The sequence below is a fragment of the Hylobates moloch genome, unplaced genomic scaffold, assembly GCF_009828535.3.
Source record: "Hylobates moloch isolate HMO894 unplaced genomic scaffold, HMol_V3 SCAFFOLD_15, whole genome shotgun sequence".
NCBI lineage: Eukaryota > Metazoa > Chordata > Mammalia > Primates > Hylobatidae > Hylobates > Hylobates moloch.
In genome coordinates, this window is record NW_026652290.1 from 51,536,476 (window position 1) to 51,556,267 (window position 19,792).

The 19,792-nt window shown below is 46.6% G+C and overlaps 1 protein-coding gene across 8 annotated transcripts in view; it reads left to right on the forward strand.

Annotated features, from left to right (window-relative positions):
- SFXN5 (sideroflexin 5) overlaps window positions 1–19,792 on the forward strand; it is a 128,737-nt gene that overhangs the window by 23,365 nt on the left and 85,580 nt on the right. For all 8 annotated transcript variants that reach the window (XR_004252451.2, XM_032178910.2, XM_032178918.2 and 5 more), the window contains exon 3: window positions 6,094–6,171. Coding sequence is in view for 4 of the 8 variants with exons in the window: in XM_032178910.2 (XP_032034801.1) it covers window positions 6,094–6,171 (78 nt within the window). In the remaining 4 variants the exon portion in view is untranslated. The remainder of the gene's footprint in view (window positions 1–6,093; window positions 6,172–19,792) is intronic.

Sequence of the window (19,792 nt, forward strand, 5' to 3'; positions counted from 1 at the left end):
TTAAATTTAAAACATCCCCATTGTCAGTACCCTTAGATACTTCAAGTTCTTGTCCATCTGCATACATTTTGGCAATTATGACACTGAACATACACTTTTTTTATTCGTTTCATTTCCAAGTCTTTATAACTTTAAAAATAGTTTTTGGGGTGCGGTGGCAGTGATCATGGTTCACTGCAGCCTTAGCCTCCCAGGCTCGAGATCCTCCCACCTCAGCCTCACAAGTAGCTGAGACTACACCAAGTCTTTATTATTTTTAAAAATCAAGTTTTGTGGCATAAATAACCATCCCATTAGACTCTTTGGTCTAACAGATAGGTTAGACCTTGCCCTAGGTCACAGAGTGGGTGAGTGACATCTAGAAATCCCAGGAAACCTCAACTCTAGTTCCAAGCCATTTCCATGAGACATCCACACAGAAATCTCACTGTACTTCTCTTAATTCCTTTGGATAAATTTCTGGAAGCGAGATATCTGAATGAAAGATATTTTAAGGTTCTCCATTATAAAGGTACCCTTTCTTCTCCTTTGTAATTGCTAAGGTTGTTTCCTATCTTTTGCTTTCCTGGACAAAATAGCCTTAGACATATCACTTTTTTTTTTCTTTTTTTTTGAGACAGAGTTTCGCTCTATTGCCCAGGCTGGAGTGCAGTGGCGTGATCTCGGTTCACTGTGGCCTCCACTTCCCGGGTTCAAGCAACTCACCTGCCTGAGCCTCCCGAGTAGCTGGGACTACAGGTGTGTGCCACCATGCCCAGCTAATTTTTGTATTTTCAGTAGAGATGGGGTTTCACCATGTTGGCCAGGCTGGTCTCGAACTCCTGACCTCAAGTAATCTGCCCGCCCCAATTTACCAAAGTGCTGGGATTGCAGGCGTGAGCCACTGCACCCGGCCAACATATCGCTTTTAGTTTTTGCTAAGTTTACTTTTTAGAGTAGATTCCAAGAGTAGGGTAGCCAGGCTGGAAGCCATGGTTGTTTTTAAAGTTCTTGAGATAAGTGGATCGGTTTCTTTCCTGAAGGGATAGGCTGCCTGTCTGCTGCTGGAACTGCATCAGTTTACCTCACTTGGCCTCCTAAGGTGACCAGAGGTCAGGGCAGGGAAAGCGACGTGTCCCTGGTTCCCCTTCTTTGGTCCTCTCATAGGGTGGGCTCCTGGCTGATGGGAGCCAAGGACCCATCGCAGCACAGACAGGTAGAACCCTGGGGGTTCCAGGACTGCTGGGTGGGAACATGGAGTTGGGGATGGCTGAGGGAAGACGAGAAAGGCTTGGGACTTTGCCTGCACGTAACCATTACCTTGGGCCTCCAAGACCCACTGCTTGGAGGCGACTCTAGTAATGGTCAAGCCGTGGTAAGGATGCACGGCCCTGCCCTCAGTGGTGCAAGATTGGCCCAGTGAGAACAGTCAGCTACTGAACCATCAAGACATGGTGGAACATAACCTCCCTGCCATCCTGCACGCCCCACTGCCAGTTCATCCCCCCACCCCCACCCCCCGCCAGTCTTTTAGTTCTATAACCACTGGGGCTCCCAAACTCTCTACTTTGCCTGAAATGGCCCATGTTTCAGCTGTACCTACTTCCCCTAAGTGTGTTCGTTTTTTCTGTGTTAGGCTGGACTCAGCTTTGAGAGTAAAAGAGGCTGTTTATTTTTTTACTTGGGGTGCCCTGCCTCAGAGACCATCAGTTCTGGGGGGGCTTTGGGCATTGCTGAGGTTTCTTTGGGAGATGGTTGCTGGCGTGAGTACAGCAGGTTCTTCTGTGTGGATGTCTCATGAAAATGGCTTGGAACTAGAGTTGAGGTTTCCTGGGATTTCTAGGTGTCACTCACCCACTCTGTGACCTTGGGCAAGGAAGTACCCTTCCCTCTTGGCCCCAGTTTTCTCAGAGAGGGGATGGCCCCCATGTTTCTAGCATGTGTACATGCAGAGGGGTAATCTTATCCACATCTCGTGTGAACAGGGCATGGTCTCCAAGAAGAGATGAGTTTTGCTTCCGATGACTCTTCCTCAGCTTTCCTTTTTGTGCCTCTTTTTCTTCCTTGTCCCTCTGTCCCCATTCCCCTCCATCGGGGTATCCTGCCCTCTTCCCACCCTTTCCCCTCAGGCGGAGCCTTGAGGCAGGACCAGTGGGGCCAGGATTCTCCTCTGTTCAAATTCTGTGCTGCTGGAGCAGACCTCCTGGGTGCAGGCCCCTCCAGAGGGATCTTCTGGAGACCATGCCCCTCTCAGATACATGGAGGGACTCTCATGGTGACACTTGCTGGCAGGCTGGCGATGGAGTAGCGTTTGGTAAGCAGCAGCCTGGGCTGTGTCCTCCCACTAACCCCAGCCGGGCCCCTCACAGCCTTTGTGTTCAGGGGCTGGTGCCTGTTTGTTTCTGGTTGAAAAGACTTCCTGCAGAGTTCACCCTGCTACCAACCTCCCAGCTTTCCCCACCCCTCAAGTACCCAGGCCCTTCTGCTGAGCCTCACAGTCCAGGGATGTGTGAAGGGTTTAAACAGGGAGACTCTCCTCCCATTTCCCAAGTGTCTGTGATATAGGCCCTTTCTCTGAAGTGGGGACACCAGCCACTAGAACAGCCAGGCCTCAGGGCCCTGTCCAGACAGCTGGCCTGGGGCCTTGCCTGTCCTACAGGCCTGAAGCCTCAGCCCCTCGGCCTTTGACAGAGGTTTCGTCAGGTCCAAGGTCAGCCTGTAGCTCTCAGAAGCAGAAAAGCAGGTTCCAGCTTCCTTCAGTCCTGGTCCCTCAGATTTGTCTGCAGGAAACTTGGATCTTGTTCTCCCTCAACCCATGCCCTTTGCCAAGATGAGGGCTCTTTGGAATTTACTCTTTTGGCAGGAGGGCTCCCTTTGATGACTGTGTCAAGTGAGATGGAATCTGGCCAGGTTGTTATAGGAACTCAGGAGAATCCCTGGAGTGGGAAAAATAATGAGAACATGGGGCCATTCACCATTCAGCGTTGGAAAGTAGAGCATTCATTGTCCAGGTCCGGAGGGGCAGGCTTAAGGGTGGGGGCCTCGCTGCATCACTAGGAGGCTTTGGTGGCATTGAGGGGGTGTGTGGTGGGGTGTGCAGAGTGAGGGTCTGACTAAACTTGGTTCAAATACTAAATCACCCACTTACTATTTGTGTGACCTTAAGCAAGTTAAAACAAATAACGCAATCCAATTTTGTAGATAAACGTATTATGTCTAGAAGGAAAATCATCCTCACTTTTGGAGTTGTTATCTTAGGGGTATGTTTACAGATTTAAGATTACTTTTTGTACTTTTCCATTTTTTGTTCTGATATTTTCTTTAAGCAGCATGAATTACTTGTACAATGGGGAAAAAATAAAAACAACGACAAAGCTATCTCCACTTTGGAAATGAACAGTATCCGGGAAGGGGCTCTTTGGAATCTAGGAGCTGCTAGGCCCTTCCATATTTGGAAGGGGAGGGACAGTACTTTTCAGCCTTCAGGCCATTCCAAGTAAGAAAAGTGTTCCTGGCCCCCCGACTGCCTACGGTTCTGTCTCGGGCCAGGCCTGGCTTAGACCAGTGCTGGCCATCATGGTGTTTCACATGCCGGTGCTTCACATGCAAGCCTGAGGGGTCAAGGGTGGCCTCGCTGATTTGTCTGTGTTGGCAGTTATTCCTGCTGCCATAGTACATGAGGTGGCTGTTCATTTCCCACTCTGGCAGCCAGCTCAGAAAACCCTGTCTGCCCTACTGAGGGCCCTTCCTGAGGCTACATCCTTCTTTAAGACTAAGGGGCTTATGTTGAGGTCTCTGCACTCCTATGCCTAGCCAGTCTCATCTCTCCATCAAAAGGGGAACACAGCAGCTTCACTGGGTTTCTTCCCCCATGCTGGGCTTCCTTGGTGTCTGGGTCCCTCATCTGGACCTTGACACGAGCTTCCTTCTATCACTGTTGTCTGTTTATTGTTTTTTTACTGCTGTTTACTTATTTATTTATTTTTTTTGGAGACAGTCTAACTCTGTCGCCCAGGCTGGAGTGCAGTGGTGCGATCTCGGCTCACTGCAACCTTTGCCTCCCAGGTTCAAACGACTCTCGTGTATTAGCTTCCTGAGTAGCTGGGACTACAGGCACCTACCACCATACCTGGCTAATTTTTTTGTATTTTTAGTAGAGATGGGGTTTTGTCTCAAACTCCTGGCTTCAAGTGATCCACCTGCTTGGCCTTACAAAATGCTGGGATTACAGGCGTGGGCCACTGCACCTGGCCTGTTGTTTTTTGAGATGGGGTCTCATTCTGTCACCCATGCTGGAGTGTGGTGGTGCCAACATGGCTCACTGTAGCCTCAACCTCCCAGGCTCAATCGATCCTCCCATCTCAGCCTCCTCAGTAGCTGGGACTACAGGCACTCGGCACCATGCCTGGCTAATTTTTTTTAATTTATTTTTTGAGATGGAGTCTTGCTCTGTCTTGCAGGCTGGAGTGCAGTGGCGTGATCTCAGCTCACTGCAACCTCTACCTCCCAGGTGCAAGCGATTCTCCTGCCTCAGCCTCCTGAGTAGCTGGGATTACAGGTGCTCACCACCATGCCCTGCTAATTTTTGTATTTTTAGTAGAGACGGGGTTTCATCATGTTGGTGAGGCTGGTCTTGAACTCCTGATCTCGGGATCCACCCACCTCGGCCTCCCAAAGTGCTGGGATTACAGGCATGAGCCATCGTGTCTGGCCCATAGTTTACTTTTTAATTACTGTATAATAGTTATAGTGTGCATATATTGCTGTTTACTTATCCATTCCACAATGAATTATTTGCAGTTTGGGGCTATATAAATGCTGCTGCTATGAACATTCTTACACAAGTCTTTTGGTGGGGACAAAGGCCACCTTCTGTTACTGTTGCTGTCTCTTTAGCTTTTAGACTTAAAAAATCATACAGTTTCATCCCTTTTTTCTCTTTCTCCCCATCAGTTACTGTAGCTATATGTACTTTAGTAGGTGAATCTCTGCCAGTATTTTTAAAATGTTGAAAATATGTAAGTGCTACTTAAATATGTTCTGGCTGGGCACCGTGGCTCACACCTGTAGTCTCAGCAATTTGGGAAGCCAAGGCAGGCAGATCACTTGAGCCCAGGAGTTTGAGACCAGCCTGAGCAACAGTGCAAAAACCCCATCTCTACAAAAAATAAATTAGCCAGATGCAGTGGCGCGTGTCTATAATCCCAGCTACTTGGGAAGCTGAGGTGGGAGGATCACTTGAGCTTGGGGTGTTGATGCTGCAGTGTGTTGAGATCATGCCACTGCACTCCAGCCTGGGTGACAAAATAAGACCTTGTCTCAAAAAAAAGAGAAAGGAAAAATCCTCCTTATAAACGCTTTCTTTTTTTTTTCTTCTTTTTTTTAGATGGAGTCTCGCACTGTCCCCAGGCTCACTGCAACCCCTGCCTCCTGGGTTCAAGTGATTCTCCTGCCTCAGCCTCCTGAGTAGCGGGGATTACAGGCATGCACCACCATGCCCAGCTAATGTTTGTGTTTTTAGTAGAGACAGGGTTTCACCATGTTGGTCAGGCTGGTCTCGAACTCCTGACCTCATGATCTGCCCACCTCGGCCTCCCAGAGTGCTGGGATTACAGGTGTGAGCCACTGTGCCTGGCCTAAAAGCTTTCAACATTACATTAAGATTAAAGTTCCTTGTGACACCCCTTGCCAATTCTTGGCCCTTTCCTCCTACCCTGAGGTAACCCCAGCCACCAGTTTGGTTGTTCTCTTTCTAGGGCTTTTCTGATACATTGACATATATAAATATTCACATAGGAAATATTATTTGATATGTTTGTGTTGTTTATTTGGTACAAAAAACAGCATCATATTGCTTGGCCATTTGTTTTTTCACTCAACAAAATATCTTAGGGAGATGACCATGGAAGCACACGTAGCTCTACTTCATTTTTAAAACTGCCGAGTAAGAACATTTAGGTGGTATTTCTATATGATTTTGTGTGTGTCCCATGAACTGAGGGCAGGCCCGAAGCCTTGCGCTGGCAGTATTTGATACTGATGTAATCCCACAAAAGAAAAATTTGCAGGAGCCCTGGATCTGTGCCCCTCAATGTCTCTTTCTTTCTTCTGCAGAGACGTCTCAGAGAGGCTGTGCAGCTGCTGGAGGACTATAAGCATGGGACCCTGCGCCCGGGGGTCACCAATGAACAGGTAACTCTGTGGGAGGTGGGAGCATGGCCAGTGGGGAAGGGAAGGAAAGTGAGAAATCCACAACCCCTTCCCTGCAGCCAGAACCACTTCTTTCCTCCAGTATATATTTCTGCTGGTACATACCCCTGTGGACTAAAAGCTCCTTGGAGATGCTCAGATCTCTCCTGTGCTCTAGGTCCAGTGGGAAGCATGGAGGCTGATAAGGCTAGGGTGGCCCAAAGGCAGTGGCTTGGTGAAGTCGGCCTGCCCTGGCTTGCGAGAGCTGATTGTGGGCATCTCTTCCCAATTCCACGATCAGGGATGACACAGTGGGAAATCAGCCATGATGGGAGTATTTATACCATAGAAGTTGGCAAATGCTACAAATCAGGACTTTTTCTGCAGAGAACAGGTTATTAAACGTTTACCAGCATACCACTGTTCAAAAATTCAGGTTAAGGGTGGGAAGGATGGGGGAGGATGTTGAGGATTAGGATTAGGATACTGTTGTTTTATTCTTTTTTAATATCATGTAGGAACTCAAATTAGAGATACCTGAAATGTTGAAGGTGGTGTTTTGTTTTGGGGAGGGGTAAGGGAAGGTAGTAGTTAATGATTACAGAGACTGATGGTTCATGTGCCAAAGTCTGTCTTTTTATTTATAAACTTTATTTCAAAAACTTTTTCAAACATTAATTTAAACATTTTCAAAGTCGTGTGTGTGCATAATTCAGGAAGTCAAATAGTACTAAAGTGCTTGTAAGGGGCTGGGCACGGTGGCTCACACCTGTAATCCCAGCACTTTGGGAGGCCGAGGCAGGCGGATTGCCTGAGCTCAAGAGTTCAAGACCAGCCTGGGCAACATGGTGAAACCGTGTTTACTAAAAGACAAAAAATCAGCCAGGCATGGTGGTGGGTGCCTGTAATCCCAGCTACTCATGAGGTTGAGGCAGGAGAATTGCTTGAACCTGGGAGATGGAGGTCGCAGTGAGCCGAGACTGCGCCACTGCACTCCAGCCTGGGCAACAAAGCAAAACTCTGTCTCAAAAATTAATAAAAATAAAATAAAATAAAATGAAATAAAATAAAATAAAATAGTGCTTGTAAGGAAAAATAGTATATGTTCCCCATCCCTCCCCAGTTCCCATACGTGTTCCCCAGGAGCAACTACTTTCTGCTGTTCTGCAGATAGAAATTTATATTCTGTCTTTCAGACAAATATGCTTATCTACACTGCTATTTCTCAATTAGTTCTTTTGGGTTATCTATTATGGTAGTTGAGGATTCAGCTGTCTTATCATCCACCCCTCTAAACACACTTCTTTCCCCCATCCATACTCACTCTTGAAATAGTTATCATGGTTTTGGGGCCTATACATATTCAGTCTTCATGTTGTTACAATTATAGAAATAACATTTACTGTATAGTCAGACTGGTTGTATCATGATTATGTCTCTTTTTCAAATTTGTTTTATCTGGAGTTAATAACCACCTCAGACTTTTCATTGGCATACTTTCCTTTGTACCATCTCTCACTCTCACTGTACCCTCCCACGGCCTTTCAATACAGTCATGCACCACATAAAGACATTTTGGTTAACAAGGGATCACATATATGACAGTGGTTCCATAAGATGATAATGGGGGCCAGGCGTGGTGGCTTACGCCTGTAATCCCAGCACTTTGGGAGGCCAAGGCGTGCGGATCACTTGAGGTCAGGAGTTCAAGATCATCCTGGCCAACCTGAAGAAACCCTGTCTCCACTAAAAATACAAAAATTAGCCGGGGCATAATGGTACATGTTTGTAATCCCAGCTACTTGGGAGGCTGAGGACGGGGGAATCACTTGAACCTAGGAGGTGGAGGTTGCAGTGAGTCGAGATCACACCACTGCACTCCAGCCTGGGCGACAGAGTGAGACTGTGTCTCAAAAAAAAAGATGATAATGGAACTGAAAAATTCCTGTTGCCTGGAGATGTCTTGATGATCCTGACCCTGTGCAGGCCTAGTCTGTTTGTTTGTGTCTTAGTTTTTAGCTAGTTTTAAGAGTTTAAATAATTAAAAAAAAAAAAAGTTGAAAGTTTTAAAATAGAAAACTTACAGAATAAGGATATAAAGAAAAATACTTTTGTACAGCTGTACAGTGTGTTTGTGTTTTAAGCTAAGTATTAGAAAAGAGTCAAAAATTTGAAATGTAAAATTTTATAAAGTAAAAAATATACAGTAACCTAAGGTTCATTTTACTGAAGAAATTTTTTTTAAAAGGCAAGGTCTTGCTCTGTCACCCAGGCCTGGAGTGCAGTGGGGCGATGTAGCTCACTGTAACCTCAAACTCTCAGGCTTAAGCGCTCCTCCCACCTCAGCCTCCTGAGTAACACACCACCACACCTGGCTAATTTTTTTTTTAATAAATTTAGCGTGCTTAAATGTACAGTGTTTATAAAGTCTATAGTACTGTACAGTAATGACCTAGGCCTTCACATTCACCCACTACACACTCAGTGACTCACCACAGCAACTGCCAGTCCTGCAAGCTCCATTCATGGTAAGTGCCCTATGCTGGTGACCGTTGTTTATCTTTTATGCCATATTTTTACTGAACCGTTTCTATGCACAAATATACACAAACCGTTTACATACACAAATATCTACCATTGTGTTATAGTTGCCTATATATTCAGTACAGTAACATACTACCCAGGCTTGTAGCCAAGGAGCAGTAGCTGTACCTACCATGTAGCCTAGGTGTGTTGCAGGCTTGCCCATCTAGGTTTGTGTAAGGATGCTCTATGCTGTTTGCACAATGATGAAATCACCTAATGATGCATTTCTCAGAACATATCCCTGTTGTTAAGTGACGCATGACTGTATTTTCAGTGCTCCTTGCAATCTGAAGATTTCTGTCTTTGAGTTTCTTTTTGTTTTCCTGAAATTTTCCTTTCTGGGGCCTACCTCCGAGTTCCAGATCTTCCTTTTTCTTGGTATATTTCATCATTTTGGTGGAACACCTCTTCTCGTAGCTTCCTGAAAAAGGGTAAATGAGAAGAAAGTTTTGAGTCTTTTTATGTCTGAAAAATTATAATTCTGCACTCAGCCTTAATTGACAGTTTGGCTGAGGAGAAAATTCTAGGTTGACAATCATTTTCCTTCAGATTTTTGAAGACCATTGCGCTATTTTCTTCTGGGTTCCAATATAGCTGTTGAAAAACCTGATGCCGTTTCATTCCTGATTCTTTGCGGTCTGTTTTCTTTCTTTGGAAATATTTAGGATCTTCTCTTTATCTGTGAAATTTGTTTCTGAAATTCCACAATGCTGTTTCTTTTAAAATTTATCATTTTGGATTCTTGATTACCCCTTTCAATCTGAAGACTCCTGTCTTCAGCTCTGGCAAAATTTTTAATTGCTTTCATCACTTTTTCTCATTCTAGAACTTCTGTTAGTCAAATATTAGCCATTGTAGGCTGACATGTAGGTTTTCTCACCTTTTTTCTCTTCTATCCATCTCTATGGGCCAGAAGCAAGGGTAGAGCCTGGGGGATAGAGCAGGTAGGAAGCTGGATGAGGTTCCTGTCTGCACCACCAGAAACCAGGCAGTGACAGTGAAAGCACATGACACCATAGGAGAGCCGTGGAAGGGGTGACCCTCCCAGACTGAGGGCATCTGGAAGAGATTTCTCCCCTGAGATATGACGGCTGACAGGGCTGGTGAAGAGCAGGTGGGGGTGGTCCAGGCAAGGAGGTGCACACTGTGCTGGAGATCGAGAGAGCAAGACCCTACAGAAGGAGGGAATGGGCGAATGTGCTAGACTGGAGCATGGTGATGGGAATAGAGGGCAAATGCATGAGCGGAAGCAGCACCTTGGCCAGATGCCCCTGTGCAGGGCCCTGAAAGAGTGACAGACCCGCAGTGCCTGCTTACATGGGGCCCATCTGAAGCCGTGTGCACTGCGTGCTGAGTCACGAGCAGCCGTCAGCCGGGAGGGCAGGCTGCGATCTCCTCTTTCCTGAGCAGTGGGACTTCTCTCTGGCCATGAGCACCTAAGAGCCTGGATGGTGTGACCTGGTACCCCACCCTACTCAGGCCGAAGCAGTCCCCAGCCCCTTTCGTGTTCTTCTCAGACCTGTGAGAGTTGGGTCCTGCCTCTATGGCCTCCTGACCATGTGTTTGCTCCTGGCCCAAGCTCCGCTCTGCCCCTTTCTTGCTGAGGTTGGCCTCTTGGGACCCCTTCCAGCTCCCAGAGTTTGGTGAATGAAGCCACATTTCCTCCTCTTTGCTCCCTTCAGTAGCTTAAAGCTGCCTGTCCTGTTTCCCGGGCCTCCTTTGTTTTCTGTCCTGAAAGCCCCCATGTGCCTCAAGGGAACTGGAGAGGAGGGGAACTGGGTGGAGGGGCAGCTTGGCACTAACTGTGCTTCCCAATTCTGGCTCATGTTGGTGATGCCTGCAGTGTCCATCTGGTGGCTGGGTAGCACAGTGCTCTAGGTGTGAGCCTGCCACTATGGCCCCCTAGAGGCAGATCCTCCCTCTCCCTCCCTTCCCCCAGCCTCCTGGCTCCCCCAGCACCAGCTCTCACAAATGCTTCCCTCCCTGGGCTTCAGTCAGCCAATCTACACCCTCTCTGGCCTCTGCAGACACAGGAGCAGAGGGGATAAGTGGTGACATGGCAGCTCAGGGCTTGGGGGGCTTGGCAATCCATAATTAACAGTCACTGTTCCTGGCCCAGACTGGCCCTGCTCATCTGAAGTGGCCCGGGTGGTTCTTGGTCTCAGTCTGGACAGCGGCCTCACCTGCACCTGGGCTCTGCGCCTGCTCTGATGCCTTTGCAGGTGTGTGGGCTAGAAGCCTGCAACTGGGTCCTGAGGCCTGCAGGCCTGTCCTGGTGTTGTGGGCAGTGCTGATTAACTTGTGACACTCTCTTTTTTTACCCAGTTTGTCATCTAACCTAACTTCCAGGTACAACACCTCACCAGTGGGTGTGCGCAAATGTATTGATAGTTTGTTTGCTCCTGATGGCCTTGGTTTGGTCTTCTGTTGTGGGTGGCTGCTATCTCCTCCAGGGACCGTTACCTTGTTTAAAGGTTGCTATACCAGCCGAGCGTGGTGCCTCACACCTGTAATCCCAGCACTTTGGGAGGCCGAGACAGGTGGATCACCTAAAGTCAGGAGTTCGAGACCAGCCTGACCAATATGGTGAAACCCTGTCTCTACCAAAAATACAAAAATTAGCCAGGCTCAGTGGCATGCACCTGTAGTCCCAGCTACTCAGGAGGCTGAGACAGGAGAATCACTTGAACCCAGGAGGCGGAGGTTGCAGTAAGCTGAGATCACAGCACTGCACTCCAGCCTGGGTGATAGAGTGAGACTCGGTCTCAAAAAAAAAAAAAAAAAAAAGATTGCTATACCAATGAATCACTGGTTCAGAGGACAAAATAAAAGTGAGTATAATTTAACTTTTGGGTTTAGCAGGTGAAAATTTGAAGAGCTAGTAACCCTAATAAGGACTGTAGCTATCAGTTAAAAAAACAAAGCCATAGTGTACAAAAATGTAAGCATAGACACAGCCAATTAAGTTTCTGAATGTCGACTCTGATCTGTACACTTGTATGTGCTGGGGCTTTGCCAGAATAGCTTGGTGTGGATGGAGGAGGTAGGTGGGGCTAAATATGGAAGACCCCTCCTCATGGCGAGCCACCGCTGGCTGCATGCTTATGAAGTGCCAGGTATTGCACCATAAGTACTAGCACTTTCCACATAGTATCTCAGCTAATCTTCACATAAACTTGTCAGTAGGTACCTATATCAACCCAATTTTACAGTGAGACTCAGAGAGGTTGCATTATTTGCCTAAGGTCACATAGCTAGTATGTGGTGGGGCAGGGATCTGACACTGGGCCTCTTAGATCTAATGGGAGAGACATCTTCTGTAAGTGAGAGAGACAGAGAGAAAAGAGACAAGAAAGAGAAAGCTGGGAAGGAAGTTGGAGGTTACAGGCCAGATTGAGAAAGTCTTTGAAAACCAGGCAGAGATGCTGGATGCATTGTGTGGGGTAAGAGGAAGCTGCTGAAAGCTATTGAGCAAGGGAGTAGCACGACAGTGGTATTGTGGTAGGATCAGTCAGTGGCAGTGCCAGAGTGCACTGGGGAGGAGTAAGTGCTATTACGGAAACCAGCTCGGAAGCAACTGGAGTGATGGGGAGTGTGGTGAGCAGGTTACTGGGAACCACTGTAGCTCCTGAGTGACTGGGCTTGTCCATCATTCCACATTCCCCAGAGGTTGGGAACCAGCCAACCTTTCCTAAGTGCCTACCCTGTACCCAAGGTAATGAATGTATGGGTTGCTCAGAGCCCCCATGCAGGATGGATTTCTGTCTGCGACCTGCCTAGGAGAAAGAGCTGCTGGGATGCAAGAGATCCTGCAAGTCTTCTCTGGCAGAAAGGAAATGGGGTCAGCTGTGTTTGGGCTTTGCTGAAAATAGCAGAGCAAATACCAGAGGCAGGCTTAAAAATACTTGTGCTCCAAGTCTTCTGTGGGCGTCAGCAGGTCTGTCAGATGCTGAAGGGAAGGCTTGGCTGACCCACTAGTCTTACCCTGACTCCTAGCATCAAGCTCTGGGGATACTGGTCAGCACCCTGCCCCTCTGGGCCAAACCCAACATGGCCCTAACTGGTAGCACAGAACAGGCAAGTGATCAGTAGGAGCTGAGTCATTTGTATGATGTGCTAGGTGTCGTACTGAGTGCTGTAGATACATTTGTGGGCTGGGTCCCTGCAGTGGCCTCCTGGATGATCTCCCTATACTACCTGGGCCCCTCTGTCCATTGCTGATACAGCACACAGAGTGATCTGTGGAATTATACAGGACATTGTTTGTCCTTCTGCTCCAGGGTTTCTCAGACTTGGCACAATTGGCATTTGGAGCCAGATTATTCTTTTTTGCGAGGGCTGTCCAGTGTACTGAGGGTGTTTAGCAACCTGCCTGGCTTTGACCCAGTAGATGCCATTAGCTTCCCCTTCCCAGTCATGACAACCAAAAATGTTTTCTGATGTTGCCAAATGTCCCCTGGGTGCAAAATCCACCCCCTAGTTGAGAACCACTGCTCTAATAGAAACTATAGTGTTCCTCTTTTGCACTTAGAGTAAAAGCCATAGTCCTTGACCTGGCCTGCAAAGCCCCCAGTCCTCTCTGAGCTTGTCTCCTACTGCTCTCCCCTATTTGGTCCACTGCAGTCACACTGGTCTCCTTGCTGTCTCTCAAACATACCAGACAGGCCCACTTCTGCCTCAGGGCCTTTGCACTGGCTGTTCTGTCTGCCAGAACAATCTCCCACTAGATAGCTGTGTGACTCATTCTCTCCTTCAAGTGTTTCCTCCAATATCACCTCAGTGATACCTACCCTGACTACCTTACTTATGTCTGTAATCTCCATCTCTGCCACCTGCTCACACTTGCTGTCCTCTTGCCCTGTTCTATTTTCCCTAGTTTCCTGAAGCACTTTTCCTTCTAACATATCAGAAAATTTGCTTATTTATTGTTTGTGTTGCTTATCGTTCGTCTGTCTGTGCAACCCTCTAAACTCAACAAAAGCAGAGATTTTGGCCCGTTTTTGTCACTGATGTGTCCTTAGCACCTAGAGCAGTGCTCAGCACACAGTAGATGCTCAATAAATATGTGTTAAATAAATAAATTTGTTAAATAAATAAATTATTAATTTTCACAATAACCTTGAAAGTATTTACATCCTTATATTACAAATGAGGAAGAGGAGGCTCAGAAAGATTAAGTATATTGCCCTAAATCACATAGCCAGCAAGCGGGAGATCTAGAATTTAAACCCAGGTCTGGATAGAAACAAACTGCGTGTTTAGGGAAGTTGCAACTGCTGCTGTGTGCTATGCTGCAGAACTAGGCGAAGAGTCTCTCTTCTTTCGTGAGTCTGTAGAATTGGGGGTACCCTCACCCGACATAGACTTGCAATAGGTACATATTACCTGGGAGTAACCATGGCAACAAAATTAATGGTGAGGTATAATGCGATTGGCCCAACTGATAAATTAGGAAGTTTTTTTTGTTTGTTTTATGGAGGCATTCTTTGCCTTACAGAAGGATCCCCTTCAGGCTCTGTTTAATTACCTTCTGGAGGTTGTTTTAAATAGGCTCTGTCTTTGCTGCCTTGGGAGGTTTGGAGAAGCAGCTTGGAAGGAGGCAGAGGGGAAGGGGAGTGAGCCAGATTGGGGGTGGGGCTGGGCCATTCCTCCTCCCTCTGGGTGTTGGGGGTGTGCCCCGCTTTGCCCGAGAAGGCCAGTTGGTGAGTGTCCTCTGCCCCTCCCTTGGACTCTACACCGAACTTCAGGTAGGTTCAGATGGCAGTTCAGCTGAGATGCTGGCTGTTTTTGAAATTAGCCAACTTCTGGGATCTTCCAGCCACCTCTCACCTGGATTGCTTCTCCACGCCTGCTCCATGTCCTTATTTACCAAGTTGAGAAATCAAGCAATGTTGAAAGTCTCATATCCACACTGATTTGTTGTTGGAGCCAGTAAGTCCCAAGGGATCAAAGCTGCATATTTTTATGCTCAGCAGAGGCACAGAGGAGATGAGCTGAGCCCACACAAGATGAGGTCTTAAGCAGGAATTGTAGTTTAAAGTGGAGATGCTTCAGTGGTCTAGTGAGAAGACGTCGAACTCTTGACATCCTAGGATGTCCCGTCGAACTCTTGACACCCTAGGATGATCCTCCCCTATCATCTGTTTGCAGGACTGGCTTGTGAAACTTCAAACTAGCAACCAGCTCTTGGCTTGTGGGTGGTACATTACCTGCTGCCATTTTTGCATCTGACATTTAACCCCTTAAAGTCAACGTTTAATCCAGCAGGTCCTAGGGAAAAGCCTAGACCCAAGGAGTCAGACCTGAGTCCTTGTCCTATTGTCCCTCTAAGCTGGGCCTGGCCTCATACACCGTAGGACCGGAAGGGGCCCTGGAGAGACTTGCTTCTACCTCCTGTCCCTGCTTTTGACTAATTTTAAAAATAATACAAGTCTAAGCTGTGAGGTAACTTGCACAGGCAGCCTATGTAAGTTAGTGACTGAGAGAGGGCCAAAGTCCATGATCCTGACTGTTGTCACTGCAGCCTGGCGATGGGATCAGCCCAAACAAGATCAGATCATGACTAGGAATTTTTGTTGAAAATGGAGATGTTCCTCCCACCTCACCCCAAAACCTCTGAGGCTGGTGTGTTGTCAGATGCCTCAAGAAGAGCTTCAAGCACCACTTTAGCTTCCATTCCTTCCTTTCTTCCCTGGAAATCTTTCCCTGATATCACTGGAAGCAGTTTCCAATAACCCCAAATGGGTTATATTAGTTAAAGTGATACTAGCTGCTGTAACAAAATGATCCCCAAATATACTAGCTTAAATGAGACAGTTTATTTCTGTCCTGTATAACAGCTCAAGTTCCAGGTGGGCAACTGGCTCTGCCCCACAGGATTATTCAGGGACCCAGACTTCTTCCATCATGTTTCTCTACCATCTCTTTGGGCATCATGCTATCTTCATGGCTGAGGCTGGGCTGCAGCCACATCCTTGCACTGGCTCACAGCAATGGGACAGAAAGCATGGAGGGGGAGGCACTGGCCTGGAAAAGCCACATCACTTCCCCTCAGATGCCACTGGGGGTCTCAGCTACATGGACAAGCCTCATTGCAGAGGAGGCTGGGAAATGTGTAGCAGGCCAGCCACCTGCCAGCTTGTGTTCCACGACTATGGACAACACAATAGGACATGGATTTTATTGGACAGTTTGTGGTCTGTACCATAAGGGTCAATAAAGGGCTTGGAATTTGTGCATCTTCTATTATCTTTTTCTAGTGGTTACCTTTAATTTTTAAACAAATATTTTTAAGTAGGTAATATATGAACAAGATACAGAATTCTAAAGGTATAAAAAGAGTAGGAATTTTTTTTAAAAACTCTCCCTTTTTCTCTCCCCTAGTTGCCCACTTTTCCTCCCTAATCATTGGTTCCTTCTGTATTATGCCAGATATATCTGTATAATTTATCCTTTTTCTTTAAATTCTCACAATATAGTAACTCCAGTGAAATTCACCAGAGCATGATTTGTAATAGCAGAAAGATAAGACAGTCACAAAAGAATAAATACTGTGTGATTCCACTTATATGAGATACCTAGTGTAGTGAATGTCGTGGAGACAGAAAGCAGACAGCGGTTTCCAGGAGCTGGAGAAGGGAGGAATGGGGAGATCACATTTAATGGGTAGAGAGTTTCAGGTTGGGAAGCTGGCAGTGTTTTGGAGATGGATGGTGGCGAAGGCTGCCCACGATTTGAATGTACTTAATGCCAAATGTCTATCAATAGGAGACATTTTATAAAATATTCAGGCTGGGCATGGTGGCTCATGCCTGTAATCCCAGCACTTTGGGAGGCCCAGGTAGGAGGATTGCTTGAGGCCAGGAGTTCATGACCAGCCTGGTCAACATAGCGAGATCCTGTTTCTACAACAACAACAACAACAAATATATGTGTATATATATACACACATATATATATTTTTTCATTCATTCAAGGGTTTTGGTTGGAAGAATAAGACTGCTTTCTGTGCACTGATATGGAAAGATCTCCAAAATATATGACAAGCCTGAGGGGCAGAACAGTGCAGTGATGAGCTAGACTTTAGAGATGGAGGCAAGTGGTAGTTAAGGGTAGGGACTCTGGAGCCAGACTGCTTGGGTTCACATCCCAGTGCTGTGAGACTGAGCTCAAGCAATTTGCCTGCCTCAGCCTCCCAGAGTGCTGAGATTATAGGTCTCAGCTACCACACCCAGCCTGCTGTGGGACTTTGGGCAAGTCACTTAATCTCTCTGAGCCTCAGTTTCCACATTTGTAAAAATGGGAGATATATTAATCCCAACCTCCTAGGGCTGTTGAGGGGATTAAATAAGTGAATAAGTCATTCTGGCCAGCCTCAGACACTGACGTGCTCCAGTGCGGGGGAGACCCAGGTGAGGAGGCCTGAGTGCCTGTCTCCATGTTGCCACCGGCCCCTGGGGCCCTAGCTTAGTCACTTAGTCTCTCTGAGATGCCTTACCTAGTCTAAAGAGCATCTGTCTACCTCCCAGGCATTTGGGGGATAAAACAATAGAGATGAAGTTACTTTGAAAGATGATTAAATCCTTTTAAAAAAAACTGCTTATTTGAATTGCTTCCCTCTATTTTAGGCAAAACTATTGAGCACGTTCTATGAGTCAAATATTTTATATATGCATATGTCATTTAACGCTTGGTGTTAGTCAGATTGAGCCAAATGTTAGTACAAATAACGCCCAGGTTTCGGAGGCTGAACACAGTCAGGTCTGTTTCTCATTCATATCTGACTCCATTGCAACTCGGGGACCTGGCAGAGGCCAAAGATGATGCCAGGATGCCTCCTTTCACTCATGTCTTTAGAGCCTCACTATCTTCCATTGGATCCTCCGTGGGAGGCTTCGGGGACAGGCCTGGAACTGGTGAACGTCATTTCCACCCACAATCCATTAGCCAGCACCCGGTCCCAGGAGGCCACTTGACTGCGGGGGAGGCTGGGAATCATAGGCTTAGCTGTGTGCCCATAAATGCAGACTGCCAGGGAACCCTCCCTTACAACGACTCATGTTACTGATGGAGAACCAGGCACAGAGGCAAAGTGATTTGCCCAGGGCCACACATGGAGGAAGCGGCAGAGCCAGGATTTGTCTTCTCCCTCTTTTTCATTGTATCCTCTTCCTCTTTCATGTCTGTCTGCTCTGAAGATGCTAGAGTGTTTTTTAAATGTTCTTTAGTTCCTGCATTGTCTCCTTTCCTCAGAATTTCTTTTCTGTGTATGCATGTATAGGCTCACTGAGCAATGATCTGTTTCATTGGGGTCCTCCAAATATCAGTATTTCTAGGCAGAGCTGATCATATCATTCGTGAGACTCAATACAAAATAGAAATGCAAGACCCTTGTTCAAAAAAACAGAAAGAAGCTTTTCCTTCCTTTCTGAGTTTTCTGCCTCCCCTCATTCTTCTCTCGTCCTGGAAAAATGTTTTTTATTTGCTATTTAATGTTTCTCTTCCTTAGCCACAGGGGACACTCATGGGACAAGTGCAGACCCTCACAGGCACCCGGAGTCCTGCCTCACAACTTGATGCATGGGGACTGCATGGCCCTCTCTGCATCCAGGCCTCTGACAGGAGTGGAGGGTTGCAGCAGTCACTGGGTGGCCAATAACTCATTTCAGGGAGGTGGCTGAGGCAGTGGGAGGCAGGACCACGTGTGAGCTGAGGGTCCGGGCCACCAGCGTGTGCTCCATTCTCCCATTGGGCTTAACTTACAAAACTCAAATTCAAAGATAAAGATACAGTCATGCCTCACTTAACATCAGGGATATGTCTGAGAAATACGACATCAGGTGATTTTGTCATTACGGGAACGTCATAGAGTGCACTTACACAAACCTAGATGGTAGAGCCTACTCCACACCTAGGCTGCATGGTATAGCCTATTGCTCCTAGGCTACAAACCTGTACAGCATGGCACTCTACTGAATACTGTAGGCAATTGGAACACATGGTATTTGTGTATCTAAACATAGACAAGGTACTGTAAAAATATGGCATAAAAGATTAAAAAGATGGGGTCAGGCATGGTGGCTCATGCTTGTAATTCTAACACTTTGGGAGGCTGAAGTGGGAGGATTGCTTGAGCCCAGGAGTTGGAGACCAGCCTGGGCAACATAGGGAGACCACATTTCTACAAAAGCACACAAAAAATTAGCCAAGTGTGGTGGCACACGCCTGTAGTCCCAGCTACTCAGGAGGCTGAGGTGGGAGGATTGCTTGAGCCGGAGAGGTGGAGGCTGTAGTGAGCAGTGATGATACCACCGCACTCCAGCCTGGGCGACAGAGCAAGCCCTGTCTAAAAAATGAAAAAAAAAAAAAAAAGATAAAAAATGATACACCTTCACAGAACACTTACCACGAATGGAGCTTGCAGGACTGGAAGTTGCTCTGAGTGAGTGAGTGAGTGAGTGGTCAGTGAACGTGAAGGCCCAGGACATGACTGTGCACTACCGTAGGCTTTATAAATACATATCCTTAGGCGGCACTAAATTTATTTAAAAAATGCTCTCTCTTCAAAATAAATTAACCTTAGCTGACTGTAGCTCTACTTCATAAACTTGTACATTTTAAAAACTTTTTGACTATTTTGTAATAACACTTAGCTTAAAACACAAACACACTGTACAACTATACAAAAAAATTCTTGTCTATAAGCTCTTTCCTATTTTTAAACATTTTTACTTTTTAAAAAAACATTCTAAACGTTTTTGTTAAAAAGTGAGACGCAAACACTCACATCATTCTAGGCCGACATGGAGTCAGGATCATCAATATCACTGTCTTTTACATCTTGTCCCACTGGAAAGTCTTCAGGGACAGTAACACGCCGGAGCTGTCATCTCCTATGATAAGTATGCCTCTTTCTGGAATACCCCCTGAAGGGCCTACCTGAGGCTGTTTTACAGTTAACTTTTTTTTTTAAATATAAATAGAAGGTATACACTCTAAAATAATAATAAGTAGCTGGGCACGGTGGCTCACGCCTGTA